Source organism: Lacerta agilis, chromosome 1 (assembly GCF_009819535.1).
Source record: "Lacerta agilis isolate rLacAgi1 chromosome 1, rLacAgi1.pri, whole genome shotgun sequence".
In the NCBI taxonomy this organism is placed as follows: domain Eukaryota; kingdom Metazoa; phylum Chordata; class Lepidosauria; order Squamata; family Lacertidae; genus Lacerta; species Lacerta agilis.
In genome coordinates, this window is record NC_046312.1 from 43,294,163 (window position 1) to 43,309,104 (window position 14,942).

The window sequence follows — 14,942 nt, forward strand, 5'->3', positions numbered from 1 at the left end:
TTGTTATGGAGAGGTTTAATCTAACCTTAAAATATCATCATACTGTATGTACCTTAATTTTACCAACTGTAATAGACATATTGGCAAACTGTACTCCAAGTTTGGTTTTGTTTCTGTTTACTGTTCCACTATGGAAAACCAATAGAACAGATTTCTTTTTTCTTTCTTTTTTTAAGTCCTCTCACAAAGTAGCTTCCATAAAAACCAAAACCACAACACACATAGGCAAAAAGATAAAATCCAACAATAAAATAACTGTAGGAGTATAAATAGCAATACCAGAGAAGCATAAAACTATCAAAACCAGCTAAAATACTTAATACCACTTTAGCATCAGATTCATACCAATAATACTACAAAAGTTTCTGGATTTTAGAGGCAGCCCCCCACAGAGTGAATCACAGTATTGACCATCACTACCACATGAGAAGCCAGGACTGTGTCCATCCTCTCTAGGTATGGTTCCACACAAGCCTAAACTGGTAATCTGAACTCGTGGCCACTGTCACCATCACTGCAACATGTGGTTCCATCTACAATGCCAAGTCCAGGAGAACACTCTCTAGACAAGCTTATCTGGAAACCTCTTTGTGTTTTTTTCGGCACCAGATGAAGACCTTCTAATTCACCCAGGTTTTAAAACTGTTTTAAATCTGGACTGTAAACTGTTTTATGCCGTCTCTAAATGGAAAAATAATTATACATTGTTGGGTTTTAAATTATTATGTATATTCTGTTTTTGATACTTTGTTGTAAGCCCCCTAGGGAATGTTTATTTATGGGCAGCTGTTGTGAATTATAATTATTTAGAATTATTTAAATAATAAGTAAGTCCCAAGTTGTGAATTTTGTCCTTCAGGGATAGTTCAGAGCTGGTTGCATACAACCCTCTGGATCAATCCATTTCCTTATCCAGAGCACCCCACATCTTGTCTGAATTAAGCTTCAGCTTGCTCTTCTCATGCACCCTAAAACTTTCTTCAAATACCAGTTCAATAAGTCCACAGCCTCATCAGGATAGCGGGAAGCGTGGATTAGACATGAATGCCTTCTGTGTACTGATGACACTACAGCCCAACCAGTATTCTCTTAGCAATTTCATGCCTTGAGCATGGTTTGAACTATGGAAAGGTGGCATACAAACAAAATTTTGTATGTATGTGTCGGGGTATGGTTGCTGGAGCTCCTCGTGCACGGCCTTGGATTGGTTATGCACGAGGTACCAGTTGCGGGGAAAGTGGCCAGCGTTCCGCGTGCTTTTGAGCACGGTCGCCGGCCAAGCCTCACAGTCTGAAGGATGATGAGTAAGCCAATTGAAGACTCTGATGGTGTGTGAGTTCCTAGTTGCCTTCTTTAAAGAAACGTTGCCTCGTGAAATAAAATTTGTACCCTGACTCTGAATAGGCGGACCGATTTACAGAAAATTAAAATTTTACTTTACTCCCCCGTTAACCCCAAAGGAAGACAGACACCGGTAGTATCTTTAGTGGCTTCGGCAGAACCCGCGTAGGCTCGTCCCCTAAGCTAAGTTCTCCTAAACTTAAAGACCCTGCGCGCCCAATCTTCCGCGAGGCTAACTAAATAAACTAAAACCGAAATATCTTCCGCGGGCCTAACCCTAGGCTAACCTAAAGAAAACCTAACTAAGGCTAAACCGAATGATCTTCCGCGATCTAACTCTAACTAAAGAAAAACCCATCCAACCCGTCCAGCCCGCTCCTAGCCCCTTAAACTAAACTTGACTTCAACTAAAACCCAACTAAAAAGAACATAAGAAGAACGTGCGATCTCGTGCTACTCTCTCCACCTAAGCGGGGTGCCTCTGCCTTTTATTAGGGAACAAACGTGACATCATCATAAGTACTTTAACCAATAAAATCACTGTTGCTGCCCTCCAAAAAGGCGGGAAGCAAGTTTAACGCTCATTAACAACTTTGAACATGACCGGATCTACAAAATAAAGGCGGATTAATCTTGTAAGTGAATCACACTATTCATTCATGCTTTCACTTTCACTTTTGCGCGCAATTATACCAAAAGTAGACCTTAAAAAACCCATAAAATAACCAATAAATTATGAATCCATGGCGGATCCGTGAAACGTATTCCGACATATCATCTTTCTTTTTTTGTTTTAAATTAAATTATTTTTGATTTAGTTATATAAAAAAAAGAAGGTTAGAGATATCATAAGCATTTATCTAACACAAACATTACCATTTGTTTTGATATAAACCTCGACATGAAAAGGCAGAGCGTCAACAGTGCCAACAGTGTCCACATCAAAACTGTGATATAAACACTGGCAACACTATCAACATCCATCCCCCCCATAAGAGGAAATACTTGTACAATAATGTAACAATAAAATCGTGAAAATAACAAACCACTAGCCAAACATAAAAAGTGATCGATCCGATACACTGTAAACCTTTTTAGGTATATATAAATACTTCAATATGTAGTGTAACACAACAAATCATCTTATAAGCATATATACTTTCGCGTGCAGCGTAAAACAACAAATTACTCCCCAAACACAAGAGAGGACCTGATGCAGGTCCAAAATTAAAAATAACGGATAACGACTGCCCAAACATAAGAGAGGTCCCGATCCGGGACCCAAAATTAAAGTATAACTAGAGCTGGGGCTACATGGCCTACCCAGACCCCTCCCCCATTTTTTTTAATTTTTTATTTGGAAAACTTAAGTAAAATGGATAAGGCAACATAAAGGGTGTGTGGCACTGAGGCTACAGAATCGAGGGAACTTTCAGGAAGACAGATTCTGGACTTACCACAGCGACCACAGGTAACGGGGAACTAGGGTCCGATTCCAGAAAGGGGATTTAAGGCACCTACGTACAAGTGGTTTGCGCCACAAGAGGGGATTTAAGCTACCTACATAAAGGTGTCCCAGCCAGGATGAGGATTTAAACCATCTACACAAGGGTTTCCAGCGAAACGATATTAGATTTAAACCAGCTACATAAGGGTCTCCCATTAACAGCAGGAAACAGAGTGAAGGGAAAAGCTGGGAACCTGGTTTACTGCCAAAGGTAGCATATAGAGGGGGAATCTTTAAAATAAATAGGGGTACCAAAAGGGTAGGACGCCACCAGACTTGACATATATATCTTGAACAAATCCGAGAATGACCAATTCTTTGACCAAAGGAAATATAAATGTTACCACATTTTGAACTACAACTTTTGCAAGCACAACGTGGAGATTTAGGATTATTGAAGTAAAACATATATATATAAATATATCTATGACTAGAACTGCACAAAGATGATGCTTTGACCTTACATAAACATTTCCATATCATTAATTATCAAGCTATAAGGAAAACACATGTAACATGCGAGGCGGATATTTCAAGAAGCATACAAAGGCAAATATGCAATTTTTACAAGTACAATATAAAGTACAAGACAGGTTTAGAACTGCAAAATGGTATTGGAGAGGAGGATGAAGACGATGAATGAGTTGCCGGTCGTCTTCTTCTCCGACTACACATGACCATGTAGAAGAAATAGTCCTGGAACTCAGGAAAAGTTCATGGAGCTCAGGAAAGTACTGAAACATCGAGCTCTGAAGAAACAACGATACCTGTAGAAGAAAGGAGGTTAAGCAAATCAAGGTGATCTGCTAGTGAGTGCAGGTATGGGAATAACTGGAACAAATCTAGGCAGCCAGGAACCAAGGGGCTGCCCAGAGGCAAACAAAAGGCCTAGGCAGTAGGAGGGTAAGGCAAACTGCCCAGAACTCAACTGGTGCTGTTAGTTGAGCACTTTTGAAGAATTGCTGCATTTGACACTGGAAACTAGTGCAGCCAAACAACGAGGTGGATATTCTCAACTTGGTTCCTTTGCTCTCCAAGGGCGCACACATCTGGCAGGCACCCAGACAGCCTTTTCTTCAAGGGCAACGGCAGCATACCCACGACCCCAAGTGATGAGTGGAACTGGTCCTCGCCATTCAATGTCAGGCAAGAGGCGATAAGAGACCAAAGGTCGAGGAAGCTGTTCTTCTTTCTTGAAGTGGAGATCCACTGGGGAATGAGGCTTGTTATGTGGAAAGAGAAGAAAGTTTAAGGTGAACAGCACCTTTGCAACTGCCAAAGGGATCTCCGAGGCTGGAAGGTGACGTCCTGCAGTCTGTTTGTGGAGCAGAGTTTTGAAAGTGAGGTGTGTCCTTTCAATGAGAGCTTGGCCTGTCGAATTAAACGGAATCCCGTGGGATAGGGAAATATTCCATTGCACACAAAAGTCACTAAAGGCTTGAGAAGCATAAGCCGGGCCATTATCTGTTTTAATGGCTTGAGGCTTTCCCATAACTGAAAAGGTTCTCATGCAGTGCTGTATGACGTGCCTCGCAGTTTCTCCTTTCAGGGCTGTAGCCCAAATGAAACCTGAGAAGGTGTCCACTGTGACATGCAACTTAGACATTGGAGCAAGGGCTGGGACATGTGTCACATCCATCTGCCACAGCTGATTCGCCTCCGTGCCTCGAGGATTTACAGCGTCAAATGGCAAGCAGATAGGAGACTTGGAGCACGAAGGGCAGCATGAAATAATGTCCCTTGCTTGTGACATTGGAATGTTGAAGGTCTTGTGTAGAACCTTTGCTGATTGGTGGAAAGTTTCATGGCTTGTCACAGGATTATCGAACAAGGAGAAAGCTAGAGTCCTGAGGGCAGCGTCCGCTACTGCATTTCCTTCCACCAGGAATCCTGGAAGGTTAGAATGAGAGCGCAAGTGTGCAGCAAAAAAGGGAAATGAACGTCTCTGTAATAGTTCTTGAAGCTGCGCGAACAAATTAAAGAGATTTTCGTCCATGGACGGAGACAGGTAAGCAACTGGAAGCGATGATAACAGCCTATATACATACTGAGAATCTACAACGAGGTTGAATGCTTCTGTAGCGAAAGTTTGAAAAGCGAGAATCACTGCTGCCAATTCTGATCTTTGTGCTGAAAGTTGTTTCTCCGTAAACACAGTTTTCCATTGCCCATCCTCCTTCCATGCAAGGACACCATAGGAAGAGGAGCCATCTGTGAACAGAGTTTTTGCAGTGGGAATAGGCTGAAGCACCAACATGGATGAAAGGTGATAATTTACTTGTTGCAACAAAGTGAATCTTTTATCCTTAGGAGGATTATACAAGAATGAACCGACAAAATCTGCAATAGCAATTTGGAAACTATCTGAAAACTGAATCAAAGTTAGTACTTGTTCTTGAGAGAAAGGAAGGTAGATGGAAAGCAGATCATTTCCACTCAGGCGAATTGCACGGCCTCTGCACTTAACAAGGAGATCAGCAACAGCGTCCATACTGGGGTACACATTCCTTTGAGGCGTGTGTGAGAGATGAATCCACTCCACGATTGCCACCTTTGAGGAAGTATCCGGAACATATAAAGCTGCTGTAGGCAATCTTGGTGTAGTGAAGATAGCACATGAAAGAGCGCAGTTAGCTGTTGGCACACGATCTACAGCTATTTGGTGCAGTTTTGTGTTTACCCCTTGTAAAGCAAGACGCATCTCAGAAGTGCATGGAATAACATCTGAAGGAGATGTATGTCCCTTAAGAGCAGAAAACAATGGCGAGAGTTCAGATGTTGGAACTGCTAGAGACTTTCGAGCCCAGTTTATCTGTCCTAAGAGATGCTGCAGTTGTGTCAAGGTGAAGGATTCTGGAATGACTATGCTTGGCATCTCTGGCAGGGCTGTATCTTGAAGCAGTCTGTGACCCAAGTAATGAAATGGAGCAGTGCGCTGTACCTTTTCTGGGGCAATACAAAGCCCAAAAGAGTTCAAGATGCGTGTAAGATGCTCAACATGATGCTCTGAGACCTTCTCTCCATGGATCAAGATGTCATCCATGTAATGACAAACTTCTAAGGCTGGATATTGTGCTCTGAAAGGCTGTAATGCTTTATCTACAAAGTTCTGGCAGAGAGTCGGCGAATTCACCATTCCTTGAGGGAGTACCTTCCAAGAGTATCTGGAAGCTGGTCTGGTATTATTGAACACAGGTAGAGTGAAAGCGAACTTTTCTTGATCTGCAGGTGCCAGTGGAATGGTAAAGAAACAGTCTTTAAGATCGATGATTGCAAGCTGATGGTTTCTAGGAATGAGGTTAGGGTTAGGAAGTCCACATTGAAGGGGACCCATTGGAACAATTCTTTCGTTGATTTTTCTCAGGTCTTGAAGCAAACGCCATTTTCCACTTTTCTTCTTGATGACGAAGATTGGAGTGTTCCAAGGGCTATTAGAGGGTTGCACACGATCCTGGTGTAGTAGCTCTTTGATTAGGGCCTCTGCTGCAGCGAGCTTTTCTGACGTCAGCGCCCATTGGTCGACCCATACAGGGGGTCCTTCCTTCCAGGTGAGTGGAAGAGCATGTACTGGCGCTGATGCAAAGGCCCACATCAAAAATGTGTATGGACAACAGTTCTTGCCTTAGACAATAAGTCTCTACCCCAGAGGGTGATAGGCACATCCATGACGAGTGGACGGAGCTGCACCATGGAGCCTGAGTCTGACTGGAAGGTAATCGGATGCACGCTCTGGTGGGCGGGTTCGAAACCTCCGACTCCAAAGACTTCCTGGGTGACAGTCGTTGCCCACTGGTCAGGCCAATCCTTTCTGGCGATCACTGTGACATCTGCGCCTGTATCAAGAAGACCCTTGATCTTTCGTCCACCCATTTCTAAGACGAGATGAGGGCGTTCTTCTGTAATCTTGATTAGCGCCATTGCTGCCTGAGGAGGCAAAGAGTCTACAGGAGCTGTAGGTGTAGAAGTAAGCAAATAGAGTCTGGCAATTTCCAAACCTTTTGTTAGGACACAAGGAACAGTTGAAAATCCTGGAATCAGCAACTGCGATGAATCTGTGATTCGAACTAGGCCTGCAGTCAGTGTGACTGTGGCAGGGAGGCGATCCATCCTAGGCAGAATAAGGCAAATTGAGGTGTCTGGGAATGGACCACGAATGGATGTTGGCAATTGCTGAGCAAACCATGGATTTGAAAAATAACAGTCCTCTGTTAAGAAGAGTGGTATACCTGGGACAGAAGATTCTTCTTGTTCTTCATTGGCAGTGTCTGAAGACATCTTTTTGGCTTCGGGTTTTTTGCACTGCTGAAGTTGGCAACTCTGAAGCTGCTTGGCGTTGAGTTGGCAAACTTGAGGTTCTTCCGTTGGTAAGAGTTGCTGATGCTGTTGAACCTGTTGACATTCAGGCAGTTGTGCATCAAACTGGCAGGATGGAACTTCCTCTTTGACGCGAGGCAGTGATTGTGGCGGGCTGAGCTTAAAAGCTGGAGGTGACACAAAGGTGTGGACATTGTTAACTGGAGTGATGTTTAAGCTTCCACAAGAGGGAGCTGGCTCACTCACTTGTATTCTTTGGCCACATGGAAAGTGATCATCAGCTGGGCTGCAACTTGAACACTGCTGTTTCACCAAGGGCAAATGTCCTTCGATGACAGATTGACCTTGACTCAATGGTGAGTAAAGCTCAGGTGCTGCGAGGTTGACCTCAGTAGGATGTTTTCTCAATGTAGAGGGCAATTCTGCGATCAGAGACTTGACTGTGATTGCTTGCTGTGAAGCAAGGTTGACATCAGCTGGAACTGAAAGGCAGTCAGCAGAAGGTGAACTGAATGCTGTGTTCTCTACTGGAACCCTTTGAATAGGTAAGGCAGATGATGAAACCTCTGGAACCTGAATGCTTGATGAGGTCACATCTTTTCTCTGGACATCTGAAGAGTAGATATCTCTCTGGATCACTCTTTTTTCCTGATGACCTGGATAAGGAGTAGCATTGTTCACCTTTCTGGGATGGTTGACCTTCATGATGTTCTTGAACTTGCACCCTATTGTTTTACCGGGGCCGGGGCGCGGCCCGCAGAACCGTTTCCCTGAACTGGAGATGAGGTAGGTGATGTGTTTTGTGGATTCAAGCGACAATCATTTGCCCAATGAAATCCTTTCTGACAGATGGGACATCTCTCTGGCGGCTTGGCAGAAGGCCTTGGCGTTGTTGTGCACTGCGACCGGAAATGCCCATCGCCTCCACACCCATAGCACTTCTTGACTGGCGTAGAGCTGTCTTGACGTGGCATCTGTACCGCAGCTGCCAAGAGCTGTGCTTTGTAGGAGTGGGTACCGACATTCTGGCAGACGCGTAGCATCTCAGTCAATGTGGCATCTGGACGAGCTGCAACTGCTGTTAGGGCATTCTTGCAGTCATCATTGGCATTCTCAAAGGCAAGTTGTTTCGTCAGCATGTTTCTGGCATGACGATCTTCTATCTGGCGTTCCACTGCAACAATCAGGCGATCCACGAAGTCCCCATAAGGTTCTTTTGGACCTTGCCTAACTGCAGCGAATCCTGACACTGAGCTAGCATCTGTGCGATTGGGTAGTCTGCGCCAAGCTTTGACTACAATGTCTGCTATGGTGACAAGTGCAGCATCAGGTATGGCTAGCTGTTGATTGAGATTGGAGTAATGTCCTGATCCTGTGAGCATATCTTCTGTGGCAAGTGGCGTTGCACGTCTGGCTGCTACTTCTTTCCACTCTTGCAGGCACAGAAGAGCATCTGTAGGCGACAGGAAGGTGCGAAGAATCAACTTCCAATCAGATGGCAGAAGTCTACTAGTGGACAGTCCTTCAAGTAAACTTCTAGTATAAGGAGCTTGAAGTCCATTTTCGCGTATGGCTTTTCGCAGTTCACGTAGTGTCTCGAAAGGAATAGCTTGATATCTTGCAGGTTGTCCTCCATTAGCACGAATCACTGGAAAGATGTGCATTGGATCAGCACTAAAGTCTATTTGTCCCAAAGCTGCTTCTAAAGCTTGAGTTCTGCAGATGGGTTGCATTGCTGTTGGATCTGTAGGTGGCATCAGTGAGTTTAAATCTTCTTGATGCTTTCCAAATGATGGGCCACTAGATGGCGCTAAAGAGTCTTTGACATCTGGATGCCTTGAAGATGGCTGACTATGAAGACAAGATGGCTGACTTGAAGTTGGATGAAGACAAGATGGCTGACTTGAAGTTGGATGAAGACAAGATGGCTGACTTGAAGTTGGAGCATAAGGTTGTTGGCTCTGTACTGCAAGTCCTGGCATCTGGATCATCAATGTTTGGCTTTGCTCTTGTCTTGGAATCTGCATTGGCATTGGAGGTGCTGAAGGGTTGGTAAATTGCTGTTGTGCTGCTTGCATTGAAGCTTGGATTGCTGTTGATTGGAAATCAGCTTGCTGCAAAACTGGAGCTGCTGGCTTGAGCGCGGCCTGCAGGGCAGCAGGGTTTGCTGGCAAAAAGGCTGCTTGCTGCTGCTGCTGCTGGATCGCTGGCAAAAGCGCGGCTTGCGATGGAGGAAGCGGGACCGTTGCTTGGAGCGAGGTCCGCGGCTGCTGCTGACTTGAAATCGCTGGCTGGTAAAAGGCCTGCGATGACTGCTGAGCGACTGGCGGTGGGGCAGTTCGCGGCGGGGCTTGAAAGGCCGACGGCGTCTGCTGCACCGGCACAGGCGGCAATGAATCTGGCAATGACAAATTGGACAAGGGCGAGTGCGTGTACGACAACGGGGCCTGAACTGGCTGCTGCGAGGGGGCCGAAAATGGCACAACCGCAAGCGGCAGCACAGGGGCACTATTAAAAGCAGTATTTCCTAAATTCACTGTTCCATTAAGCAAAACATTTCTTGGAGCGATTTGTTGAAAGCAGTTTCTTACTTTGCTCCATACTAATTGTACAGGAATTCCGATTTTCGGGTTGGCCATAAATTCTAACCCGATCCTTTCCCATGAGGCTAAATCTTTCGTTCCCTCCTTAGGGACCCAGGGACAAATTTCCCCAATGGTTTTAACTAAAAGCTCTACTTCTGATTCAGAGACAGGGTGACCATTTCTTTTCAAAAGGTACAATAAGTCTTCACAAAATTTTACTTGAGCAGTTGAGAGTGAGGAGCCCATTTTTTAAACACTTTTCCAAAACTTTTCCTCCCCCACCCGTAGGCTTCTACTAGGGGACACCGGTTCTACCCGTAGGCTTTAACCGAAAAACCTGGCACCCGTAGGCTTTAGCCAGAAAACCTCCGCCCCCACCCGTGGGCTTCTACTAGGGGCTACCGGCCCTACCCGTAGGCTTTGACCGAAAAACCTGGCACCCGTAGGCTTTAGCCAGAAAACCTTTCCCTCCCACCCGTAGGCTTTTTCGGGAGACACCGGCCCTACCCGTAGGCTTTGACCGAAAACCCTGGCACCCGTAGGCTTTAGCCAGAAAACCTTTCCCTCCCACCCGTAGGCTTTTTCGGGAGACACCGGCCCTACCCGTAGGCTTTGACCGAAAACCCTGGCACCCGTAGGCTTTAGCCAGACCCTTCCCACCCGTAGGCTTTAGGGAAGACCTTACTCTGCCCGTAGGCTTACACTAAACTCCTTGCCGCTCTACCCGGGGACCCCTTGGGGCAAAAATACACGCGCGCGACTTCTATTTACACTACTTTGGGCAAGCGGTGGATTCGCGCTACTGCAGCGAAATCCTAGATAAACCGGGCCGTTATACCTCACCTCTCAATGTCTGTTTCCGAGCCACTTCCGATATGTTGCCTTTAACCGGAGTCTTCGTGGAAGCGATTTTTGACTACGCTTTGCCTCACACGGGGCACCACTTGTCGGGGTATGGTTGCTGGAGCTCCTCGTGCACGGCCTTGGATTGGTTATGCACGAGGTACCAGTTGCGGGGAAAGTGGCCAGCGTTCCGCGTGCTTTTGAGCACGGTCGCCGGCCAAGCCTCACAGTCTGAAGGATGATGAGTAAGCCAATTGAAGACTCTGATGGTGTGTGAGTTCCTAGTTGCCTTCTTTAAAGAAACGTTGCCTCGTGAAATAAAATTTGTACCCTGACTCTGAATAGGCGGACCGATTTACAGAAAATTAAAATTTTACTTTACTCCCCCGTTAACCCCAAAGGAAGACAGACACCGGTAGTATCTTTAGTGGCTTCGGCAGAACCCGCGTAGGCTCGTCCCCTAAGCTAAGTTCTCCTAAACTTAAAGACCCTGCGCGCCCAATCTTCCGCGAGGCTAACTAAATAAACTAAAACCGAAATATCTTCCGCGGGCCTAACCCTAGGCTAACCTAAAGAAAACCTAACTAAGGCTAAACCGAATGATCTTCCGCGATCTAACTCTAACTAAAGAAAAACCCATCCAACCCGTCCAGCCCGCTCCTAGCCCCTTAAACTAAACTTGACTTCAACTAAAACCCAACTAAAAAGAACATAAGAAGAACGTGCGATCTCGTGCTACTCTCTCCACCTAAGCGGGGTGCCTCTGCCTTTTATTAGGGAACAAACGTGACATCATCATAAGTACTTTAACCAATAAAATCACTGTTGCTGCCCTCCAAAAAGGCGGGAAGCAAGTTTAACGCTCATTAACAACTTTGAACATGACCGGATCTACAAAATAAAGGCGGATTAATCTTGTAAGTGAATCACACTATTCATTCATGCTTTCACTTTCACTTTTGCGCGCAATTATACCAAAAGTAGACCTTAAAAAACCCATAAAATAACCAATAAATTATGAATCCATGGCGGATCCGTGAAACGTATTCCGACATGTATGTAAATAACACAGGGTACAAGAGAAAACTTTGAGGCATCTTCTGAGCCATAGTTATAGAAGTCTCCAGCATCACCTGCCAGGATGAGTCCTCCAGAAGGAGTTGGGCTACTCTAACTCAGAGCTTCCCAAGCTCAACCCAACAAGGTGGTCCAGAAGGATACCACAGTCAGTGGTACTGAAGGCCACAGAGAGGTCCAAAAGAACCAATAAGCTTGCACTTCCCATATCCATTCTCCAGCATAAGACATCTGCCAAGGAAACCAAGGCTGTTTCCATTCGAAACACAGGCCTCAACCAAGACAGGAATGGATTCAAATAATTAATATCACCCCAGACCACTCTGAGTGCCTTTCTATTGATGTTTTCCTTTCCCATATCTGAAACATATGATAGTCCATTGATAAACAGTTACAGTGCCTTTCAAAAATACATGAATCAGTGTCCAATCATCTCCTGCTCACATGCACTTTAAAGAAATAAACAGAATGCGTGTGTGTGTGTGTGTGTGCCCTTCTTATTTGACATGGTAAATTGGACAACACATGTCCCTGGCTGCCTGCAACCCATCTCCCTTTATGCCAATAAATTATACTACCACCTTTCCTGTTGATAAAGATGAAAACATTTTGACATGGTATTTACTAAGTTTAGTTGCTCTGGAAGCAGGAACATAGCAAGGTAAATTGGTACCGGGGGGCAAAAAAAGGTCAGGTGATATCCGGTGCAGAAAAATTCTTGTCAACCCCCCCATTGATCCCCCCCCCCCCGCAAAAATCGTTTTACGTTATTTCATATTTTCTTACAAAGGAATAATAACAAGTAATAATAAAAAAACTTTTATTTATATCCCACCCTCCCTGGCCAAAGTCGGGCTCAGGGTGGCTAACATCAGATACATAACACTGGTATAAAATCAAACAATAATTAAATTACCTCCTAAAAACATCTCAAAATCAAATTAAAGTCTAATTAGATGGCTTTCCACAGGGTTAGGGTTGGGAACAGTAAGTGTTCTCTGAACTGAAATTTCAGCCTTCATGACATAGGAAAACAGCCAAGTGAACAGCTATTTTGGTGGAGGAGGGTCAAGATATTAACCGATATGCATGAAATTTTATATATAGCTATATAATCCCTAGTATAGTAAGATAAGACCTTCGGAGCAGGCATTTTCAATTATTTTTTTAAAGTTCCTTGATAATTTGTCACACCCTCCATTATGGAAACCGGGGCGGCCCGCCCCCCCCCCACCCCCACCCCTTGCTACGCCCCTGTCTGGAAGTTCCAACAGCTCAAAAGAGAAAGAGATGGCTGGAACTGGAATGCAGTTTGTTTTGTTTAAATAGAAACTGAAACCAATTTTGAATATGAAAATTCAATGCTAAACAAGTACAGTAGTATATGCACTAACTCAAATAATGATCCATTTTAGGTACCTTCTGCTCATTTCTCTATTCCTTATCACTTCAGGTTTCCAGTCCTCCCATTTTACACTTTCCAGTTTCCTCATGCTATCATTTCACTTCTTTTTCTGCACATTTATGTCTGCCTATCATTCTGCACATTTGGTTATTACCAGTCCACTTTCTTTTTCCATTTCTGGCTTTTACACATTAACTCCTTTCCATGAAGAAATCATTTAATGAAAAATCCTGTCAAATTTGTTTCACACTGTTTCCAAGAATTTCTTGCCTAGGAACACGACATATAAATTCTAGCTATGCTGTTCCATCTACTCAGAACAGCGTATGCACTTCCTGAAAACCCACTACTTCCTTGAACTGTTATTTCATACTGTTAAGCTCCAAGTCCTTGGACTGTCTATGTATTTTGCCTGTTTACGTGTCAATAGCATCAGTATCAACATGTATTAAACTGATGCACTTTTAGAATGACAGTAGACAGAATAAAACCAAAATTAACTAAAAAAAAAAAGCAGTCTGATCATTGCATTTGTTTATTACACCTTGAAAGTATTTATGAGATTAAATTAATATATTTGGAAAGGGTTAGGTGCTTTACTAAAATGTTAAATAGAGAACTGGTGGAGGGGAGGGATGGCATTGCTGGTCACCCTACAGGAGCCATTTGTAAATAAACACACACTATCATAAACATATTTAAAATAACTTGTCATATCAGACCCAGAGAGTTTGATGTGGCTTAATCTTTTCTTGGTGTTATTGTGGCCTAAAAACAAAACAAAACAAAACAATCCACTAAGCCCAACCAGAATTAGGAGGAAGAAGGTAAGATCTCTGGACTCAGCCCTCTTCCTTTCCTCTCTCCAACTTTACAATTACAAAATCTTCTGCCCTGATCACAACCACTGCCCTAGATTAAAATCCTCATTTTAGCTGGTAGTGCCCTGCCTGTTCGAGGCGCAAGAGAATATCTTCTCAAGACCGGGTGAGAGGAGGGAACGCGTACATTTAAAACAACAGCTGCGGCTCATAGCAAATCGCCTGTTTTAGACACCATAAGGATCGCGAAGAAAAGGTCCCAATTCTTGCCGGTCATTTAAACGAGACCTCGGGAGCATGCATGTTGTGTGGCACACCGTGCAGGTGTCCACTTCCAACACCTGACAGAGCGGCAGAGATTAACCATTTGCAGAGCAACGGGCAATCGGGGATTATGAGGAAGGAAGCAGACCCCGAGCACTACTGGAGAAGAGCCCCTTCCAGACATGCAAGGAAGCTGCCGGCAGCCTCATGAATGCGGGCGACGTGGGGCGTTGTTACCCGCGAGGAACAGACTCCCCCCTTCCTACGGCACAAGCTGGCGGACGGGGAAGCTCCCAGCGCCCAGCCCAGAGGGCTGCCAAGCACCGAGAACGAAGCCCACGCGGCGGCATCTCACCCTGGCCAACTCCGAGGGTTTCGCAGGGGGGGCAGCGCCTCCCGCTCCAGCCATCCCTCCGGCTCCGTCGCCTGCGTCCGCCATCTTAGGAGACCTGCCAATCTCCAAAGCCGAGCCCCGCCGCGGCCCCACCGGAAACCAGCTGCGGGGGGGGAGGGGGGAGGAGCGGCGGAGGGTGGGATTCACCCAAAAAACTCGACCCGACGCCCAGCGCTGGAAACCGAGGCGAATTTGGTCCTGGGCGACATAGAGCATGCGCGGGAGATCGCACACGCATGCTCAGGAGAACACTCCTCCACTGCCGGGAAAGGAGGGCGCCGGTGCCACCACGGCTTGTCAAGCGGGCGGTAGATGCAGAGTGCAAGGAAGCGGCGCTTTTTACCTCTGTGTTGCATTAGGGAGTCATCTCGGGAAGCTTTTCTACGACCTG

The 14,942-nt window shown here is 45.3% G+C and overlaps 1 protein-coding gene across 4 annotated transcripts in view; it reads right to left on the reverse strand.

Moving 5' to 3' along the window:
• The window catches only part of UBR1 (ubiquitin protein ligase E3 component n-recognin 1), a 74,636-nt gene extending 59,916 nt beyond the window's left edge, over positions 1-14,720 (reverse strand). For 3 of the 4 annotated variants that reach the window (XM_033146112.1, XM_033146121.1, XM_033146102.1), the window contains exon 1: positions 14,513-14,719. In XM_033146112.1, coding sequence (XP_033002003.1) covers positions 14,513-14,596 — 84 coding nt within the window. In that variant the 5' untranslated portion in view covers positions 14,597-14,719. Of the gene's footprint in view, positions 1-14,512 lie in introns of all 4 variants that reach the window. The other variant, XM_033146129.1, reaches the window with a different exon arrangement.
• Positions 14,721-14,942: the final 222 nt, after the last annotated feature.